This window comes from Eschrichtius robustus, chromosome 14, assembly GCF_028021215.1.
Source record: "Eschrichtius robustus isolate mEscRob2 chromosome 14, mEscRob2.pri, whole genome shotgun sequence".
NCBI classification, from domain to species: Eukaryota; Metazoa; Chordata; class Mammalia; order Artiodactyla; family Eschrichtiidae; genus Eschrichtius; species Eschrichtius robustus.
The window spans coordinates 46,851,147-46,865,223 of record NC_090837.1 but is presented as its reverse complement, the minus strand read 5'-3'; the positions used below and the strand labels follow the sequence as shown (position 1 = coordinate 46,865,223).

General features: G+C 40.7%; 1 protein-coding gene and 1 long non-coding RNA gene across 2 annotated transcripts in view; one reads left to right on the top strand and one right to left on the bottom strand.

Moving 5' to 3' along the window:
* Positions 1 to 579: 579 nt before the first annotated feature.
* LOC137776266 (uncharacterized) lies at positions 580 to 3,797 on the bottom strand. The gene is made up of 3 exons (XR_011076190.1): positions 3,478 to 3,797; positions 2,992 to 3,299; positions 580 to 2,453 (listed from the first exon to the last, which is right to left on the bottom strand). It is a non-coding gene; the product is annotated as an uncharacterized lncRNA (long non-coding RNA).
* The window catches only part of DSC3 (desmocollin 3), a 40,226-nt gene continuing 28,685 nt past the window's right edge, over positions 2,537 to 14,077 (top strand). The window contains 4 exon segments of the mRNA XM_068562535.1: positions 2,537 to 2,952; positions 9,596 to 9,680; positions 11,264 to 11,463; positions 13,159 to 13,278. Of these exon segments, the coding sequence (XP_068418636.1) occupies positions 2,884 to 2,952; positions 9,596 to 9,680; positions 11,264 to 11,463; positions 13,159 to 13,278 (474 nt within the window). The 5' untranslated portion in view covers positions 2,537 to 2,883.

Sequence of the window (14,077 nt, the reverse complement as noted above, 5' to 3'; positions counted from 1 at the left end):
CCTTCCATTTTTGATCTTCTATTTATTGCTGCTCTTACCCTCAAACTAAGAAGATAACAAGGAAAAATAATATTTCTTTCCCATTTTTGTACATTATTCTTTTAGTAGCGACTTCCAACTGACTTTCCAGTTTGGGGTACAGGGTATTAAAATAAAGATATTTCAGAATAACTCTTTATGCTTTATGATGTCTCATGATGATTTAAAATTAATTTTATTATAGAAGGCATCCAGTTCTAACTATATTCAAACTAAAGCTCATGTTTTAAATAAATTTTCAACAATTTCATTTAAAATTGTAATCTCCACAGGAAAAATAAAAGCAATTTTAAAATTTGTCTTCAAGTCATATTTATAATTATAACTGCCTATGAAGATTCTTTTCTAAATTATAAAAACACATTGCTTTTTATTAGGACTTTAATATACTCATGGTGGACAAATACATGTCTTAGCAAAACAGGAAATTCCAAGATAGTTATATTCCATATTGTTATTATTCAGTAATCATATTGCACCTAGAATTTTACAATACAAATAGAAAATATCACCAATATGCTTTCTTACACTATTTCTGGAATAGATTCCTATAATTTTTATTTTGTAGAAGTTAAACATAGAAGCTCAGAGTAACTGTCATATATAGTCAGTAGGTTTAACAATCGCCTTAATTATACAGCAAATGATAGCTATCTTATGGTTTTAGTCACATGGAAGACAGTAGTAATCAGGTCAGACTTTATTAGACAAAGTTGAAATCACTGAAAACTAGGGCTACTGAGCATAAAGAAAAACATTTCAAATCTTTTATTCCCTAAATATTAAGGAAAAGCTATATCATGGCAGAAACAGGTTCATTAATGAAGTTAATGAGCCCATTAACTCACCCAAAGTGATCATCTTTCTTACAGATTGAGGGGACGGTTCTCCATCTCTTCTAGGATGAAATTCAACTCCTGAGCCTGGTTTGTTAGGAGACTACCTTTCTAACCTAATTCTCAGCACAGAAGGTCTTCCATCCAGTGGTTCTGAAGAAATTTTCTATTTCCTTGATGTGGGAAACCCTCACAAGACTCCTGAAAGCTCCACTAGGGCTATTACTATCGTCTTTGCCCCAAACATGTTCTTACCCTTCTCCTTTTCTCTGTTGTTTCTTATCTCAGGCATTATTTAGTTCTGGAGACTGAGGGTCCAAAATCAAGTGCCAGCCAATTTGCTTTCTGATAAGAACTATCATCCTGGCTTGTTTCTAAAGTCGGCCTGGGGCCAGAGGACACTTTGAGAGGCTGGTCTTGAGGTCATGGGTTAAGGTGAGGGTCTGGAGGATGGGAGGTGAAAATGGTTGGAGTGAAGCGTGGAGAGCGTTCTCTGAGGTTGGAAGAGCTCTTCCATATGAGGCCTCCAGAGGTGAAACAGGTTCTCTGATGGGTGCATAGGAGCCTTGGATGCCTCAGAGATGGGACTGGGAAGCTCAGCTTAGGGTCTGAGTCCTGAGAGCTTAGGCCTGTGCGTTTTAGGGAAACACATGGTTTAAACAAGCAGCCTATTAGGGTGACCAGGGTGGGATGAATGAAGGCCTTAGTGCCTTCTCTGATTAATCTGCAGTGTCTGAGGGTCCTGACCTTGGAACTTGTGCATGGACTTTAAGAAGCAACAACACATATGTAAGAGGGAGTTCATCCTGAGTCTAGTAGGTGGGGCCTTAGAGGACACAAAACTCAGTCTAGAGAGAAACAAAGGAATGTGCCCTAGTGCTGTAAGCTCCCTCTCTATTAAAAGGTTTAGCATACTGGGCTACGATGAATGCCTTTATTCTTCCCTCATAGACTTTGAATTGCTTTGGGCAGGAACTGGGTTTTGTGCATTTCCTTTCTTCCAGCCCCAGTGCCTGTGCAACTCTGGGCAGTGATAAACATTTGTCGAATGATATTGAATCTGGAAGCCTCATTTTATACTAGAAGCTTTTGTGTGGTAGATTTTTCTTTTACCACAAACTGAAAAATTGCGTCTTAGTACAATTACCAGGTAATTACTCAAATCAATAATTTCATATAAGAAGAACAAATTCTTAGAAGACTCAGATAAGGCCACGAGATTGGCAGGAAATGAAAGCTTTGAGTGTAATCCCTCATATTTTGGGTGCGTGAAAATGGTAAGATATCAGAATTTCCTTTATTTGCTTTTAATTTCTGGTATAACAAGTGTCAGCTTATTCATGCCTCTTGGGATAATTTCCCCTCCCGTCCTTTATCTTATCGTGTGAGTCAAATTTGGGAAGAATACATGTATTTTGCATTAACCAGGAGACTTTGCCCAGCATTTGATCAGATGTTGAAGGGAGGATCCGCTGGTCCAATGACAAGGGTGTTGCTGGCACCCAGGAGCGCCCGTGTTGGGGCAGGGATCCCTGCAGGCGGTTTTGGGTTCTGCAGTAGGAATGCGCCAAGCAGCATCTGCGAGGAAGAAGCCACTGAGATTTGGGCGGAAGGCGTGGCAGCCGGTGGGGTGGGGGTGGGGGTGGGGGTGGGGGGAGATGGTCGGGGCGCGGGAGAGCTGGCAGAGAGGGGGTGGCCTGGACAGCCTTCCCGCAAGCGAGCACCCCGCGCGGCCTCCGAGAAGCCTAAGGGCAGGCTTGGGCAGCTCCCCAGAGGCTCTCGCGGTGATAAAACTTGAGAAAAAACGAGGGGCGGCGCGGCGTCTCCCGAGTCCAATCCTGTCTCAGGAGTGAAAACGCTCTCGGGCAGGCAAGCCTGAAAAAGGCCCGGGCGACGTAACGAGCAGCTGAAAGAAGCGCACCTCCGCACCGCTGCACCTCGGCGGGCTCTGGTCTCTTGCGTCCCACCCGGTGCCTGCGTCCTCCTCCCCGGCCCCGCGCCCCCCGCGATGGCAGCCACCGGGCCCCGGAGCTCCCTGCGCGGAGCCCTCTGCAGGCAGCTACTGCTAACCCTTGTGGTGAGTGGAGCCCGGGCGGGGTGGGGCGCGACCACCTACCCGGAGCCGGGATGCGGCAGGGGGGCGATGGACCCTGGTCCTGCGGGGGGAGCGGTGGGGGCGAAGCGGTGACATCCGCGGCTCAGCTCCATCTTGGGGGGGGGGGCGGGCAGAGACGAGCCAGATTCGGGCTCTGAGGGATGAGGATGGGAAACGAGTCCTGGAGGGACGGTTCCGGACTGAGGGTTTTGTTTCGGACTTGTTCGACTGTTTGAATTACAGGATGGGCTCCCGCTTCGCTGAGCTCTCTCGTGCGCCGTGGCGAGTGGGCCGGCTTGGGGTTCGCGCTCCTTTCCTGGCTCCTAGGGCTGGTGATGATGGTTGGGGTGGGTTTGGGTAGAGAGCGAAGAAGAGTATTGGGTTAGGTTTTGGAGGATCCCTGAGTGAGTTACAGGGGCTGACCCCCTACCCCAGGGTCCCCTGGGATGGGGACGCTGGTGAGAGGAGGGGTTGGAGCGGTGCCCCTGGGTCCCGGCGTTGAGTTACCTCTGAAAAACGGCTTCCAGGTTTTGCCTCCGTTGAAGCAGCTCACCGGAGCGGTCCACCCCCGCTGGCCACCCGGAGTGTACCTGGGGCGCGAGGGCGTGCGCGGCTCGATTAGGGATGGGGGTTGGGTCGGCGGTGTGATGGGGGGAGTGGGGTGGGGCAGAGGGGATAGAATCAGGCTGAGAGGAGTGTTGGGAGACGCGTGGGATTGGGTGGTTCTTTGTCCGGCTCCAGGCAGGACTGCGCAAGCCCAGAGCCCAGCCTGGGGTCTTCTGTGCCCAGGAAACCTGAGACCCAAGATGAGATCCACCCCGAGAGGAAGGTACGGACAAGTCTCGGATAACTCGCGAGACGCAAAGCAAAAAATCGGGAACTCTGTGCGATTACGCGGAGCTGCGGGCGAGACCACGGCTGCGCTCAAGACGTGCTCTGGGAAGAAGCTGCGAACCCCCGACTGCCCCGCGCTTGGTCCGGTGGCGAGAGGACCAGCCTGGCTCGGGAGCAGGTCGACTCTGGCTACTTGGATTCTTACTGCTCTTCTGTCCCCAAGCAGGGCATGTGGGTACAAGCTTTGACCTCTCTGAATCATCGAGTTATGAATAATGGATTAGTAGTTATGATCTAAGATATATTTATGGACAAGGAATTGTACAGATGAGGGCGTCGACCTGTCAGGCAGGTGTTCCAACAAAATGAGCTGAGAAATGACTCTTTACAAGTGGGAACTGCTCTCAAAGTGTGCTCTTTTGTGACATCTTTGAAAGCGTTTCCAGCTAATATGTTTAAAAGCGTGAATTTAGTGTTTTGTGTTTTCCCTGCGAAAGGAGTCCCGGAATGGGGAGAAAAAAAAGAGGAGGTGCTGTGTCCTCAAGATTTCTCGTGTATTCGCTGGAGGGGAGGGCGTGGACTGCAAGGAGCTGTCCGGGTGGCAGGGTGTGGTGGTGGGAGTACTGGGGCGCGGCAAGGCAGGAAGGTGCCTGTATATCTAAACAGGGATAGCATCAGCTTTAGTATTTGACTTCCTCGTTTAGGATTATTTTTTCAAAGAATTGCCTAAAGTTTAGATTAAATGGTCTATCTGGAGACTTGAATACTAGAGAGTGTATATAGAATAATTTCTTTCACCTGCAATCCTCAGTTTACAGACAACTTCAATTTCTGTCCAGATGGATAAATTAAGACTTCTGTTGACCATCCTATATCTGTATTTCCTTTTGACTCCTAGGACTCTCCACTTTTCAGTATCATATTAAGGGCATAACATTTTAGAAACGCAGTTTTCATTTTATGGATCCCTTAATGGATCTCTCAAAGACAATTCTTTGTTTGAAGAGAGCTCTTCAAAGCAAGTCTTTAACAGAAAACTGAGACTTTTAAGGTGTTAGCTTTCCCACTGAGCTGCCCCATAGGTTGTGGAATCTTCCCTTCTGCCCTTTTCTCCTGAATCTGCATCCCTTTCCCACCTTTCTATCCTCAGTATACTCCAAACTGCTACAATTAACTACAATTCCTAATCATCCTTCCACACACATATACAAAGAAAAGGAAGAAAGGAGAGGGGGAAACTAGAAAAGAAACGTGTCAGATCATCCCATTATTGTTGAAAGCACTGAGTATCTCTTAAAATGTTTCTCCTTTTAAAGTAGCAAAATTGTTAGGAATGGTGAAAACTAATTCACATTAGCTCAGTTGCTCAGATGTCTTCTGCCCTGTTATAAATAAGGAGATCCTTTTATATGTGTGTTGAATATTGTTTGCCATATCAAATCCGCTTTGGGAATTATGTTTACCATCATATATTATAAATGGTATGTACTTGGACATGGTTAATCGATCACTTGCTAAAAGGGCTCTTCAAAAGGAATTAAAATAGTATTTTTCTTTATAACATAACATGCTTTTCCCCTTGGAGTATGTGAAATTCTGCCTGCAACCTATGTTGACAAACGGGCATTCTATCTTTTCAGACTTTATAGCATTTGAGAATAATGTGACTCCTTTAACAGACTTTTTGTTATTATTGTTCTTGATAACATTTGACATATTCAATTTTTAAAATAAAAGTGAGTATAATACCTTCTATTATCTTTTGCATTAGTGGGGAAAAAAAGCTTAGGACAAATAAAAGAAATAAATGCAAACTAGTTTATTTCAAAACCACCATCTTAAGGAAGTCAGAGTTGTAGTATATATTTATATCAATGCATTATCACCGACCTTCTTTAATGGAGATTATTGGTGCTTATATTGAGATACAGCTAAATGGTGCAGCAATCTCTGAGTCACTAAGTACATGTAAGCTGTGCACATTTTTTGGCCCTGTTGTAATCCTTGTGGCAGTTGCCACCCCATATATGACATCTCTGGTGACCTGCAGCTAATCATACTTTCCATTTAACTAGAATCCCATCATACAGAGTTTGGTTAGAAAGAAATTTAGTAGACTCATCAAAGCACTGAGAATACAGAAAGGTAAATCTTACAATTCAGGGTGGTAAGAACTTGAAAGGTAAGATTTCCGTCTTGAAGGTGGCTAGTGTCCACAGGAGAAACGACGAATTGACAATTCTGTAACCGATATGCTCAGTCAAGATCTCCTTTATGTTTCAGATACTATATAAATTTCTGTTCTTTGGCTTCTTTTTCCTCTATTGAAAAAGGTGTTATTTTAGAAAGCCTACCTTGCGTATTCACTCTAAAATTGAACAACAGCACAAAAATGAAACACTGGCAGGTATGCCTGTGTTTTCACTCTCCTTTTGGCATTAGATAGTTCTATCAGGATTTAATGATTTGTATGATAAGCTTTGTATGATACAATTAATACAATTTGGACAGTACTGTAAAGTGAAACAAAGCAATTCATTTCTCCCAGACTAGAGTAGATAATACTTTATATTATCAATTTTTAAAACTTAATTTGTTACATTTTAATATAAAGTTGCTCGCAACTCTAAGTTTTATGTCAGATATTTAAAGTTGTCCTGGAGGGTTCTTCATTAAAATAAATTCTTTTATAACTCAAATAGTCAATCCATAATTCATTAATCTTTAAAAATTTTTTTGTACGTTGTATTTGTTTTGTTGGGCACTCATCTGTACAAAAGTTACTTTTTTTTTTTTTTAAGTTACTTGCCATTCTTTTATTTATTTATTTATTTATTTAAGGCTGTGTTGGGTCTTCGTTTCTGTGCGAGGGCTTTCTCTAGTTGTGGCAAGCGGGGGCCACTCTTCATCGCGGTGCGCGGGCCTCTCACTATCACGGCCTCTCTTGTTGCGGAGCACATGCTCCAGACGCGCAGGCTCAGCAATTGTGGCTCACGGGCCTAGTTGCTCCATGGCATGTGGGATCTTCCCAGACCAGGGCTCGAACCCGTGTGCCCTGCATTGGCAGGCAGATTCTCAACCACTGCGCCACCAGGGAAGCCCCCAAAAGTTACTTTTAAAATACCTTTAAAAGTCATTAGTTCATCATTGCTAATCTAATGGTGGTTTTACTTTATTTTATTTTTTTACTTTATTTTCAGTAATATATCCAATCCCCACAAACATAGTATCAGATTTCCTTATAATTCAGGAAACATGGCATAACTGAAATCTATATATGAATATCATCCTTTCCAATATCAATCCCTTATATTAATGAATTAATTGTACATGCTTTCCAGTGATGTACTATACAGCAACGAAGATGAACGGGCTGCTGCTATATATTCAGCATGGATCCATTTCACAAACATAATTTGAGGAAAGAAATCAAGTTGCATATAATTAGCATATGACTACATATATTTAAAGCCTAAAGTTGGCAAAACAAACCAATCTTCTTTAGGGAGACATACTCATGGGATAAAATTAAGCGGAAATGGGGAAGTAAATGATTTACAAAAAAACATCATTCATTAGTGGTTACATGAATTTGGAGAGGTTGAAGTCAGGAAGAAAATGCAGTTATATAGGGACTTTGAAAATAATAGTAATGTTTTATTTCTTAACTTTGAAGGTAAGTGCCCTAGTGTTTCTTTTATTATTTCTTAAAATACACGTGTACTTAGAATATATCTTATGAAGAACAGTTAAAAAAGGAAAAAGAAACAAGTAATATAGAGGATTAGCAAAACCAAACGCTATCATTTGAAAGTATAGACCAACCTGCTATGATTGAACAAGTGAAAAATAGAGAAGGCACAGATAAGACAATATTAGCAATAAAAAGAGGCACAGTTATGGAGAGGACAGATGTTTTAAAAAGTAGATAATAATATTAATATATTATTCTAGTTAATTTGAAAAGAGACAAAATAGGCAATTTTCTACAAGACACAAATTACCAACATTGACTCGAGGAGGTATACAAACTGTAAATAGACTTATAAAGACACTGAATTAGAAGCCAAATGTCTCCACATACACACACTGTCATATCCATCAAGCCCAGACCTGAGATAGGTGAATTTTTCCATAATTATATGGAACAGATAATCTCTACCTTATATACATTGTTTCAAAGAACAGAAAAAAGTGGAACTCTCCCTAACACATTTTATGAGGATGGTATGAAGTTGAAAAGTAGTAGGCTGATCTTACTTGTGGACATATATTTGAAATATTAAAATAAGTGGCAGCAGACAAAACCAATAATGTATTTTTAAATATGTAAGGGCCTATTTATGGAATTTCAGTTCCATTCCATTCATCTATATGTTTGTCCTTACACTAGTACCACTCTGCCTTGATTATTGTATTTTTGTAGTAAGTTTTGAAATTGGGAAATCCTTCAACTTTGTTCTTTTTCAAGTTTATTTGGGTCTTTGGGTCCCTTGCATTTCCTCAAGGATTGATTTTTAATTTCTGCAAAAAAAGCTATTTGGGATTTCAATAGGGAGTGCATTGAATCTGTTAGATGAATTTTGGGAATACGTCTTTTAATCTATGAAGATGGGATATCTATTGTGAATAGAATTGTTTGCTTAATTTTGTTTTCAGATTTTTTTATTGCTGGTATATAGGAAAACAATCGGTTTTTGTATGTTGATCTTGTATCCTGCAACCTTGCTGAAACCACGTATTATTTTTTTTGATAGTTTTTAGTGGATTCCTTAAGATTTTCTATGTACTAGATCATATCATTTGAAAATAGAGACTATTTTATTTCTTCTTTCCCAATCTGGATGCCTTTAATTTTATTTGTGTGTGTGTGTGTGTAATTGCCGTGGCTAGAACCTCCAGTACAATGTTGAATAGAGGTGGTGAGAGTAGGCATCATTATCTTGTTCTTTATGTCAGAGGAAAGCATTCAGTCTTTCTCTGTTAAATAGGATGTTTTTCATAGATGCCCTTTATCACATTGAGCAAAATCTCTTGAATTCCTAGTTTGTTGAAAGTTTTGTTTTTTTTTTAAAATTAATTAATTAATTTATTTTTGGCTGTGTTGGGTCTTCGTTTCTGTGCGAGGGCTTTCTCTAGTTGCGGCAAGCGGGGGCCACTCTTCATCGCGGTGCGCGGGCCTCTCACTATCGCGGCCTCTCTTGTGGCGGAGCACAGGCTCCAGACGCGCAGGCTCAGTAATTGTGGCTCACGTGCCTAGTTGCTCCGTGGCATGGGGGATCTTCCCAGACCAGGGCTCGAACCCGTGTCCCCTGCATTGGCAGGCAGATTCTCAACCACTGCGCCACCAGGGAAGCCCCTGTTGAAAGTTTTTAATTGTAAGTCGGCATTGGATTTTGTCAATTGCTTGCATCTATTGAGATGATCATATGGCTTTGTTCTTTATTCTTTTTTAAAAACTATGTTATTGAGGTGAAATGGACACACAAAAAGCTGTGCATATTCAATGTACACCACTTGATGAGCTTGCAGATAAGTATGTACCCGTGAGAACATCATCACCATCTATCCCAGAAACATATCCATTACCTCCAAGTTTCCTCTCACCTTCTTTATATATTATTATTATTTTCTTTTGGTAAGAACACTTAACATAAGATTTACTCTCAGCAAAAATTTTAAGTATACAATACAGTATTGCTAGCTGTAGATCTCTAGGACTTATTTATCTTGCATATCTAAAACTTAGTTCTTTATTCTATACTGTATTAATGTGACCATTTTTTCCTAGGTCTTCAGTTTTGCTTGTGAAGCTTGCAAAAAGGTGATATTTCATACACCTTCCAAACTAGAGGCAGACAAAGTGGTTGGCAGAGGTGAGCAATTTCAAAACAGTGTTTTTAAAACAAATTTAATTTACTTATGCTGGAAAGAGCATGTTATCCAATCTTTGCCTTTTGGAATTAGCCTGAACCAATAATTAGATACAAGTCAAGTTTAAAATATATGTTATGTTCTTTAGAACTCTGTAGAATTCTGTCATCGATTCTAATGAACATGTGCTAATCCATGCTTTTGTAGTCAGTTATGTTTTAACAGTAAAAATTACATAAAGAATTACATGTAGAATGTAGCCCTTTCATTACTCTAGGATTCTAAGCACCGGAGAGATATAGGTAAGGACCTGAGAGAATCAGAGCAGTATTTTTATCAATGCCATAGCTGCAGTGAGAAATATAACAAGGTGAGCTATTCCATTCAAAACTGAGCTTAATCAGCCATTTGCACACTTGAGAAGTTAGGGAACCTCAAACTTTCCCAACAGCTGGGAAGCTCTGCCCAGGTGGACTTTCCCTGTGGTACCGGGAATATTGGAGGAAAGCATCATGTTTTTTTCAGAGATATAGCTTGTCCCAGAGATACCACATTAATTTTCAACAGAGTGTCCCATTTCTGGGAAGGAAGAAAGGAGAGGATGTAAAGAGAAGTCGGGGGTGTTCCTCCAGGGGAATAGACCAGAGGTTATCACTCTGCTAAAAATGTGAACACGAGAGAAATATGTCATCACTTCTAAAGATGTTCACTTCATTTTGACTTAACGTTTCCATCTGTGACAGATTTGGATTAAAGTGAAAACACTATACATGGGTAACATGAATCTTTTGAGATGATATTACTTAAGTGAGTATTAGGTTATTACTTAAGTGTGTATTAACGTGTCAGTTTGGTTTCTGTCAAAGCAGATAGTGGAAGAATGGGATGGACTTGATACTTTTGATATAAGTATCAAAACACTTGTATGATACTTATATTTTATGACTTTTCACTTTGGAAAATTCCCAGGGGGAGAAGATTCCACATAGAATTTCACTGGGGAGCCCAGGAAGGTGAGGAACAGGAACACGAAGAGAACTGTGGGCCCCGGGGGCGTTGGTGAGGGTCGGGGGGTGTGACAGAAAAGTGCTCGTGGGAAGAATTTAAAGATTTTTCTTACTTGACTATTTGCCAAACTCATACACTCTGTCACTCTTTGGGTGTAACTTCTGGCTTAACACAGGTGTATCTTAAAAGACTCAGACTATATTGTTAAGGAAAACTTTTCTGTTTGTTTATCCAGGTGTGTGTGGGGGCATGTAGCTCAGCTTTGTCATGATTGCAACACACAGGCGTCTTTAATAGGAATATCATTTTCATAAGCCTGTTAGAAGCATATAAAGGTTTAAAACACCTTATTTAATACAAATATACAATCCAGAATTATCATTTTTTAACAGAGAAAGTATTATCACTTTTAAAAAATACATGTAAAGAGTCTTGTTAAGATATTTGATAAATGCAGAGTGATTGGTTCATTTCATTTCACTTCAGGATTTTGAAGAAGATTGTATGAATTATTTTAACACTGTTTTTCTTTTTGCATGTGTTTCTTACTTTACAACTTGGAAATTCCTACTTGCAGTTAATTTGAAAGAGTGCCTCGGATCTGCAGACCGCATCCAATCCAGTGATCCTGATTTCAGAGTTCTAGAAGATGGGTCAGTATACATAGCCCATGCTGTTGTGTTGTCTGATGAGAAAAGATCTTTCACCATATGGCTTTCTGACTCAAAGAAACAGACACAGAAAGAGATTCCTGTGCTCCTGGAACATCAGAAGAAGGTATTCAAAGTACATTGATATTTTCAGGCATGTTTTTCTTCTCATTTAAATACTCTCATTAAAAATTGCAAAGAAGACAAAAGAAAAAATAGGATTTATTTTCCTCATCTTTTCTCCTTCCTTCTGTTTGCTTTCCCTTCCTTCCTCCTCCCTTCCCTCCTTCCCCTTCCCTTTTCGACACTGGTTAGACATTGGATCTTACTTTGTTAAATCTAAATGACACCTCCTCTGTGAAGGTTTCTTCCACCTCTAAAGTCTACTTGCTTTTGTATGCCAGTGTCAGTTTGGTTATCCCTCTGTTATAGCATTGGGAATTTTTTATTAGCGCAAACAATTTACCTGTAGTTGTTAAAGGGCATGAATCAATCCCTTTTGTGTTTATAGCCTCATGTATACCTGACCCACAGTCAATAGGTACATGTTAAATTAATATTAAGTGCAGTAGTTCCCAGTGAATAAGAGGTTGATTTCAAGTGCCACAGTGATTCGGATGTTAAAATAGGATGGAAATCCTGGAGGATGTATGCGTCTGAATGGTATTAGCCACCACTCAGTGATTGTTGACTGTAGTTCTAAATTCCATGTCATGAGGAATGCCATTGTGAAAGTACTCACTGGATTACAACTAATCGATGTGAAGTGTATTAATGAAAAAGTCATCTAAATGCTAAAATGACTGCTTAGATGGAAATCACTAAAAACTCCAATAGTATGTTCTACAGTGATGGAAATGTTCTGTAATCTGCACTGTGTGATATGGTCACCCAATATTAATGGCTACTGATACTTAGCATGTGGCTAGTACAACTGAAGGATGGAATTTATATTTTATTTAATTCTAATTAGTTTAAATAGTCACATGTGGCTTGTGGCTACCATATTGGACAGTGCAGGTAGAGTGTTCAGACAATGAAGAACACGCATTATCTTACTATAGTTCACCTGAGAGCATGAGGTTTTAGCAGAAAGAACAAGTAAGTGCCGTCTATAGATTGTCTGAAAGAGGATGTGTTCTCCATCCCATTTTGGGATGCAATGGGAAGAACTGAGAGTACAGTGATAATTTTCCTAACCTGAAAGTATGGTCAGTGTTAGAAAGGTATGTGAAATGAAATTCTTTGGTTCATGAAACTGTTAAAGTCTGGATACATTCTTTCTTTCTTTTTTTTGGTTTTTTTTTTGTTTTTTTAATAAATTTATTTATTTTATTTTATTTATTTTTGGCTGCGTTGGGTCTTCATTGCTGCACACGGATTTTCTCTAGTTGTGGCGCGCGGGGGCTACTCTTTGTTGTGGTGCACGAACTTCTCATTGCAGTGGCTTCTCTTGTTGCAGAGCACGGGCTCTAGGCATGCGGGCTCCAGTAGTTGCGGCACACAGGCTCAGCAATTGTGGCTCACGGGCTTAGTTGCTCCGCAGCATATGGGATCTTCCAGGACCAGGGCTCGAACCCGTGTCCCCTGCATTGGCAGGCAGATTCTTAACCACTGCACCACCAGGGAAGCCCCAATGGATACATTCTCTCTTATCCTTCTAACACAAAGAAGACCTTATTATCTGGTCTTTAGTTTCAGCATGGAAATTCCTGACACTGAGCCTCCAGAGAGGTGTTAGATTTATGGTCCATCCACTATTTTACAATGAAGTAGGCTGTGATGCTTTTGCTTATTGTTAATTTTCTTTCTCTAAATTCAGGCACTGAGGAAGAGACACACTAAAGAGACTGTTCTCAGGCGTTCCAAGAGGAGATGGGCGCCTATCCCCACCTCAATGATGGAGAATTCCTCGGGCCCTTTCCCTTTGTTCCTTCAACGAGTAGGTTTTCCATTCCTTCTGATTGGGATTGCTAAATTAGTTCCAAGAGTCTGTTTTGTCCAGGTTTTAATAACTCTTTAAACATTTACAAATCAACAGATTTGATTGAAGATATTCATGAAGAGTCATAAAAGTACATAAAATGGGAAAATCACTAGAAAACTAATAATGAGAAAAACTAGAAAATCACTAAAAAACTAATAATAATAATATGAGAAAGACTCTACAGCCATTAAATGATCTTTATTAGTTTATTCATTCACTTAGCAGCCGGCTATTGAGCACCTACCCTGTCCTGTGGAAGGCACTGCTCTAAGTACTGAAGCTAGAAATACATTTAGTCATGGCCTTTGCTCTCATGTATTTTATGAGTCTAGTGAGGAAGGTAGAAATAGGCAAATGATCGCAATACTGCATGATGAGTGCTGAGATGGGGCTGGGTTGGGGTGATTTGAGAACTCATGGGCTGAAATGCTGTAAAAAACAGAAAAAAGACTTAGAGGGGGAGGCATCTGAGCTAAAGCCTGAAGGATGGGAGAGTGTCATGCAGGGAAATCATTGTGGAAGAAGAGAGGGGGACAGAGGTGCAAGCAAGCATGGCTCCTCACAGGAGCTCACAGAGCTTAGTCTTCCTGTGTGTGATGGGCGTGGATCAGGGAGATGGGGCAGAAGAGGCAGGTAGGGTCCACCCAGAATTGGCCAGGTGTGCTCTGCTAGACAGTTTAACTTTTTCCTAAAAACAAGTCATTTTTAAGCAGGGTCAGGTTTACTTTTCATAAAGATCCAAATGGAATATACA